Below are 8,484 nucleotides of genomic sequence, written 5' to 3' on the forward strand. Positions count from 1 at the left end.
TTCTCCAAAATTGAGATTCAATGGGATTTTTCTTAGAACTCTACCTTCAGGGCTAGAAGCCTAATATAAACATCTCCTCTGTGCACTGCTCAGAAGGAGGACTCACTGATGTGCTGCTTGATGTTTTCTATAAATCTCAATTCTCATGGAAGAATGATGTGATTTAGCTGCTGACTCTGGTGGTAGGTGTTGCAGTCAACAGAGGGACATGGAAAGATTGGGCTGGAAAAAAGGACCTTGTAGTCAAACTGCAGCAGGCAGGAATAAAATTTTAAATGGTGATGAGATTATCTTTAAACAGTTTCAGGAAGATCAAGGTATTTAATTCCATCCTGTTGAGTATTCCCTTGGATGAAGTAAATTTCTATGTCAGAAGGAAGGAATGAGGCCAGAAGAGACTTTCTGCTAAGAGTTGCCTCCTAGATTTAAGCTCAAAGTAAGCAGCAGGGACTCTAGAGTTTTGACCTTGGCTATTATCTTTCTACTGAGTGATGATATATATTTTAAGTAGTTATGGTGTCTATGTTTTTATACAATACAAATAAGAAAGTAAGTGTACTTTACAGCAATATCTTTGGGATTAAACTCAGAAAGGATGGACAGGCATCATTTCCCACCTTCGATGTTTCAGGTATTTATAATGTTAATAAAAAGATCACAAAGATGGAAAGAAATTGGAGCTATTCCAAGGATAAAAGCTTTATTCTGAACTATAACTGCTCTACCACAGGCTCCAGGTTAAGACTTTTACCTAATCTTGATTGGCTTCGTTCATTTTCTAGGATTTTGAAGACATTACTTAGAGATCTTTATTCATGCCCTTTAGGTTTTGCAGAAGTTGATTCTTTCTCCATTGAGACAATGCTAACCCAGACAGCTATGCGTAATACCTTCCCTAATATCATAAACATCTGAGGCTTTCAGTGTTATCTTCTACACACATTCCAGTGTCTTGAACTAGGAGAAGGAGTGAACCAAACAAGTGTTGGCTCTACAGCAGGGTTAAAATCAGCATGTGCTTCCAGAATAACTGAAGTGGTGTGGATAGTGAGAAGACATATGCAAATAGCATTGGACAACTCTACTTTTTCCTTCTCAGCTGATACTCCACACAGTCTGTCCATCATAAATAATGACTGTTCCTGTCCAGGACTTGTCAAGGAGCCAGCACTTATCTGAAACCATCTGTTTCTAAAAGAGAAAACCTCTGTCTGAGAGGCTACTGGACTTGGGTCAGAGTTTTTGCAGATATGCCTCTGTCAATAAATAATGAGGAGTCAACAGAAAACTTTCTGCAGGTTTTGATTGTGGGGTGCCTACAAACTGAGCCTTGAGTTATTTTCATTGCAGACTGCTGATAAGCATTTTGACTGCCTCTGTGCTATAACACAGTCTTGATATTTCCAGGGTCACTCAACATAGGGTGGATTCCAAGAGAGAGCAAATTCTATTCTCTTCCAAAGTGAATGGATAAGCTCTTACTATTAACATCTGCTTGCTATAAGCTTTTTTGTTTAGACTTAGAACTCGGTCAGCAGGAGGAATGGATGTTCTGAATTTGGTCTATTCATATGGCTGTGGGAGGGTTCAATATAAGAGCCTCAGTGCTCATGTAGCAAATGTCTTTTCAACTAGCAATTGATATGCCACCCTTTCTCTTCCTCCCTTTCTCCTTCTCTTTCTCCATTCTCTCTCTCTCTCTCTCTCCTCTCTCTCTCTCTCTCTCTCTCTTTTTCTCTGGTCTATCTCTCTTTTTTTCCTACAGGAGAAACAGTTTCTCTTCTTATCTATGACAGGATGATATACCATAATAGCAGCAATTTTCACCCTGCCACATTTTTCCTTATTGGAATTCCAGGACTGGAAAAGTTCCATGCCTGGATTTCACTGCCTTTCTGCTCTGTTTACCTGGTGGCTTTGTTCGGCAATGCCACAATTCTGCTGGTCATCAAGGTGGAGAAGACCCTCTGGGATCCTATGTTCTGCTTCCTGGCCATCCTTTCAACGATTGATTTGGCTCTTTCTACGACCTCTGTGCCCCGCATGCTGGGCATCTTCTGGTTTGATGCTCATGAGATTAACTTTGGGGCTTGTGTTGCTCAGATGTTTTTGATACACGCCTTCACTGGCATGGAGGCTGAGGTCCTACTGGCCATGGCCTTTGACCGATATGTGGCCATCTGTGCTCCACTCCACTACACAACCATCTTGACAACTCAGGTGCTGGTGGGCATTAGTATGTGCATTATAATTCGTCCAGTTCTGCTTACTCTTCCCATGATCTATCTCATCTACAGACTACCCTTTTGTCAGGCTCATATAATAGCCCATACCTACTGTGAGCACATGGGCATTGCAAAATTGTCCTGTGGAAACATCCATATCAATGCTATCTATGGGCTTTTTGTTGTTTCCTTCTTTGTCCTGAACCTGGTCCTTATTGCCATCTCCTATGTTTACATCCTCCGTGCTGTCTTCCACCTCCCATCCCAGGATGCACGTCTAAAAGCCCTAAGCACTTGTGGCTCCCATGTTGGGGTCATCTGTGTTTTCTATATCCCTTCTGTCTTCTCTTTCCTTGCTCACCGATTTGGACACAACATACCACGATACATTCACATTCTTGTGGCCAACCTCTATTTGGTAATCCCACCCTTGCTCAACCCCATCATTTATAGTGTGAGGACCAAACAGATACGAGAGCGAGTGTGCTATGTCTTCACCAAAAACTGAGACTCTATCACCTTCCTTTACAAAATATTTTGATCCAGCTAGGAAGACTTGTGGGTTTTTGTGTTAAAGAATATCTCTTGGTTCTAACATTGCTGCAAGTTTGTGATACAAGTTGGTTTGTTTGTGACTGTTTTCAAGTATAATTCTAGGACTTGAAGAAGCCTCACTGTGTCTCAAAGTCAAATGCTAATTGGTTGTCCTGGAAGGAATCTGTATGGCCTCTGCAAGACCTCACGCAGAGTTCTTGATAACAAAAGGCTGCTTCCTTTCTGGTAAAAGAATATATATTACTGTTGGTCTCTCATGCTCTGTTTTAGAGAAATGTGGCACTGGACAGTTAACCCTCTATCCTAATTTATTCATACCTTCATTCTTGCATTCATTCATTCAGTTTTTCATTTATTTACATACATTTCATGTCTACTGTATTTCTGGAGTCATTCTGATTGTTAGAGATAAGTCAATGAACCACTAGCACACATGTGGAATTTGTACTTGGCTATTGCTTTTAAAAAGCAATGTTCATAGTTTTAAAAGAAATCATTGCCAAATCTGTATCTTGAAGTGGAATGGTCTGCCAACTACCTAAGATTCAGAGGAATGATAGCCAAAACAAACATATAATCTCAAAACTATGTCTTACTAATACCAATAGCGCATATCACTGGTTGTTGCCTCTCTGCATTCAGACCCACAGCATAAGCATGAGGATGGTCTTGTTGTCATCTAATTAAATGTGGTATTTTTCTCTGTGTGATGCATGTTGGTCTCTACTCACCACTTTATCCAGTGTTCTCTCAGTCTACATTTGATCTTAAAATACTCCATCCCCATGTCCAAGCCTTCTCATTTGAGATCCATGATCTACTTCTTCAGACACACACACCCACACCCACACACACACGCACATGCACACACACACACAGACTTTAACATAGACACTGTCAGAACAAGCTATGAATCACCATTTTTATTTCACATGAAACTGACAGACTTCCAACTGATTTAATAATATGATTTCCCAAGCAATGGTCTTTCTTATCATCGACCTTTTCACATTCATTTACATTATTTTTTATTATTGTATTTTCTCTTTTTTGTAATCTGTAAAAAAGAAACTAAAGTAAAAATATAACAGATATAGTTGTACCCACAACCCAGAATTAACAAATTTTAACACTCACTCTTTTCAAATATGTTATATAATGTATATATACTTAACATTCTGGTTGAAATCAACTTCTAGCACTGCCTCAATGCAGTTTCTCTCTTAATTTTCCAAAGGCAAACGTTAAGCATGTGTTTTATACACATCACAGTACACTTTTAATTTTACATCCAATCACAATATTTTTGTTAATTTGTTATTAATTTATATAAATTAAAATACTTCTTGTTTTGTTTGATAACATTGATTTTATTTATGTATCCTTCTTCTAATAAATATGGTATTATCATTATTTTAAAATTAGAAATTTCTACACACCCCTGTATGTATTTCTTTGTAATATCATGTATAATATATCATATTCCCTTTAAATAATTTTAAATAATTTATTTCTCCTACAATCTTCATGAATATCTTCTCTCTCCAGCATTCACTAATCTTCATGTAGAACATCTTCTAGCATTCCCTGTGCTGACCCTTGCCAGAACCACAACCCTCCTGCTCTGGTAATAATTAATTATGTTTCTACATTTAAAGATGACCTCAATTGCCCCTCACATTTGAAAGATAAAGTAGAAATTTCTGGAATTTCTGGGAAAAAATTCTCTCAGCTCTCTGAATTTCTCTTTTTTCTGGCAACTAATGCTGTTAATGAAAGATATTATGTCAATCATTTTTCACCCTTTGCTAGGATTTTTTTTCTCTGTTCTTTGGGAAGCATCTTTATTTTTGGCGTTTCTGAATGTCATTATGTTGACTCAATTTTTGATTTTATTTTTTATCATACTCAGTATTCAATAGGTCCTTACATTCTGATACTCCATCTTTTATTCTTTCTAGGAAATTTTCAACTTCTATAATAAAATATAAAGTTATTTTATAATAAATTTTATAATATAATAACACAGCCTGTTAGTATATTTTTAGCTCCTTGTGTGTTGTAGATGATCTTTGAATGCTTGGTGACTGTTTATTGTGAACTTTTCTTTGCATTTGTGATTCCCTGCTAGACTTTCAAATACCCTAACTGAACAACCTGTGCACACTTGAGTTTCTTAGAAAGCAAATTCTGAGATGGAGACTTGCAGGTAGGATGCTTAGTTATGTTTTCTGGTAGGCAGAATAATGGCCCTCTAAATATGCATTAATCCCAGAAACCTATGACTATGTTAAATTACATAGCAAGGAAGAATTAAGGATGCAGATGGAATTAAGGTTGCTAATCGGCTGACTCTAAGACAGGGAAATTATCCTGGATTAAACAGGTGAGCCCAACTGATGTACTCACGAGCATTCTTAAAAGTGGAAGAGGGAGGCAGAATGATGGGAGTCAGATAAGGAGACATGGCAACAGAAGAGAGGCCAGAGTGATGTGATATGAGAAAGATTCAGCCCTCCATTCCTATCTTTGAAGACAGAGGAAAGGGGTCATGAGCCAAAGAGTGAGGGAAGTCTCTAGACACAGGAAAAGGCAAGGGAAAAGGTCCTCCTTTAGAGCTTCCAGAGAGGAATGCAGACCTGCCAACAGTTTCATTTTAGCCCAGTGAGAAACAGGTCAGCTTTCTAATCAACAGAACTATAAAACAGTAAATTGTAACACTATTTTTTTTTTAATTGTGGTTATTTGTCACAGCTGCAATAGAAAACTAATACAGGTATGTTCTCATGGTCAATACAAGGACAGGTGGATTAAATAAGAGAAAGAAAGAAACTGATATGTAGTGACAATGAAAGCCTCAGCCTAACAGTATAGGGGGCACTGGAGCTGGAAGAGCCCTTTAGAGTTGTCCTGAACTGGTGTGAGGTGGGTAAGCCCTAGACTGTTGCATCAACCAGACATGACAGGGACTTGTCTGGGACGGGATTTGACCTGGGGCAAATAAGCCCTCATTGGGCAAAAGATGAATCAAAGAGTTGAAGGTTATCAGTCACCAACATTCCCTGTAGCTGGCGGTCGGACCTACAAAGCACACAAAGGGATCAACTACAAAACCCACCTGGGACGTGGATTTTGTATAGTGCAAATACCATGCAGTTCCACTTAATCCTTTAGGAATTTGCCATTTGTTCCTTCTTGTCTCTGACTTGAAAACCTTAAGACACAGAGAAACATTTATATTCCTTCCTGTCCTTGAAATATAATTATCACTTGTGTTTACAGGTAAATCATAGGCTACTAAGTCTGTTACTATAATAATTCCTCCTGTTAATTTTTATGGTGTATAAATGATTCACTTATCTTTAAATTCAATTTTAATATTTCTAGGGAATTTTGGGGGAATGGCAAATGCCATATTGACAACAGAGCCTGCCACGTTATTTTATAAAATCATGGACAACCAGAGTTTTTAGCATCTATTATTTGAAAGCTATTTTTGATAATTTTAATCATAAAATCATTTCATGGTCATTATTTAAATCTTTTGAATTCCATAAATTAGAGGGAGAAAAATGAATGTTATGTATATTGCAATGATGCAAAGACTTTTGACATTTTGATGCTGTTTCACATGTTGTTGTGTATGATTGATTCATATTATTGGAATTATAAATTGTTGTATGTATTTCCATGTATAATTGTAAATAAAATTGTGTACGTCAAGTATAGATTTCTAATGTACTTTTATTTTATGGTAGCCTAATGACATCTTCAAATAAATACACTATTTTTGTCATTTAAGCATTTCTTTAGTTTTTACAATAATTCAAAATAATATACGAATCTTTGTGCACAGAAATTGATAAGATGATTCTAAAATTTATACAAGCATATAAATGAATTAGAATAACTTAAGTACATTTGAAAAATAGAAACATGTTTGAGGTCTCACACTTCCTGTGTTGAAGATTTGTTACAAAGTCAGAATATCAAGACAATATGGTATTGGCATCATGTTGGTAAAATAGACAAATGGAACAGAAAAGAGAATCCAGGAATAGATCCATGTTTATATGATCAATTGATTTTTGACAAAGCTTCAAATGCAATTAAATGAAGAAAACATAGTCTTTTCAACATATATTACAGGAGCTACTGAACATCTATATATGATGAAAGTAAAAGTCAATCATTACCTCGAACAATATACAAAAATTAACAGCAAATGAAACACAGATGTAAAGGTAAAACCTAACACTAAAAAATTGCTATAAGAAAACATAGCAGAAAGCCTTCAGGACTTTGGATTTGAAAAAGGTTCTTCGCTACAACACCAAAAAGATTATCTATGAAAAGATAAACTACAGATTATCAAAGTTAAGAACTTCTGCCGTTCAACAAGCCACACTGAGAAACCATATGGAAAACACATATATGATAATGCTTGTGTTTAGAATCCATAAAAATATTTCAAAGTTTAATGATTATGGAACAAAAAGCAACTTAAAATGGGCAAAATATTAGAATAGACACTTCATCAAAGAAGCTATAGGGATGTCAAATAAGGTTACAAAAAGATGCTCAACATTATTAGCTATGGGGGAATGCAAATTAACACAACTACATACAAAAATGTCTAAAATTAGAAAAACTGATCACTCTAAATATATGGTGAGGATATATGGCATCTGGAAATTTCACTTATCATTGCTGAAATGTAAAATGATACAACCATTTGGGGAAACAATCATTTTTTTAAAAAAGGAAACATATCTACCTTATGACTAAGTCATTATGCAACTGATATTTACTCAGGACAGTTAAAAGTATATGGTCATATAGAAACTTGTAAAAGTTTGTTCATAGACTATCTTTTTGTATTTGCAAAAAAAAAAAGCACACACGCACACACACACCAAAAAATCTGGAAACAGTACATATGTACTTCAACTCTTGAATGGTTAAATGACTATATCCACATAATTTCATACTGTTCAGCAATAAAAGCAACAAACTACTAATACATGAAACACAATGGATGAATATCAGAGTATGATTTTCAGTTTAACAAAGCAGGCATTAAAAAAGTACATAGTGGAGCACTTCTGGAATGACAGACTAAGGAACTACTGAAATTCACTGCTCCATAAAAGCAATGAGGACACTGAAAAGGATTGTCTAAATCAAATTTAGAAAACCAATACACATTCAACAGGAATTCCAAAATGAAAAGAGAAAGAGAAAGAGACAAATATCCAAAACTTCCCAAATTTTATGAAAGCAATCTGCACATACAAATAGCTGAACAAACTCAGAGAAGGATGAACTCATGAGATCCTCACCTAGACCTATTATGGTCAAACTGCTGAAAGTCAAAGACAAAGAATTGCATAAAAAGCTGGAGAAAGGTGACATCACATATATAAGAGATCCACAGTAAGATTAACAGCTGACTTCCCATTAGATAGACATAATGGAGTCCAGAAGGTAAGGGAATGATACATTCAAAGTGCTAGAACAGAAAAACTGTTACCCAACAATTCTATACCCAGCAAAGCTATCCTTCAAAAATCAAGGACAAATTAAAACAGTCCTAGATAAACAAAACTGAGAGTATTTGTTACTAACACAGTTGGCCTATAAAGGTACTACAGGGATTCTTTCAGGCTGAAATGAAGGGACACAGATAGGTACTTGAACCCAA

The 8,484-nt window shown here is 36.1% G+C and overlaps 1 protein-coding gene across 1 annotated transcript; it reads left to right on the top strand.

Annotated features, from left to right (window-relative positions):
• Positions 1–1,797: 1,797 nt before the first annotated feature.
• Positions 1,798–2,733, top strand: LOC119536409 (olfactory receptor 52J3-like). The gene has a single exon (XM_037839182.1). The coding sequence runs from the start codon at positions 1,798–1,800 to the stop codon at positions 2,731–2,733; it is 936 nt and encodes a 311-aa protein (XP_037695110.1).
• The last annotated feature ends 5,751 nt before the right edge of the window (positions 2,734–8,484 follow it).

The sequence above is a fragment of the Choloepus didactylus genome, chromosome 6, assembly GCF_015220235.1.
Source record: "Choloepus didactylus isolate mChoDid1 chromosome 6, mChoDid1.pri, whole genome shotgun sequence".
NCBI lineage: Eukaryota > Metazoa > Chordata > Mammalia > Pilosa > Megalonychidae > Choloepus > Choloepus didactylus.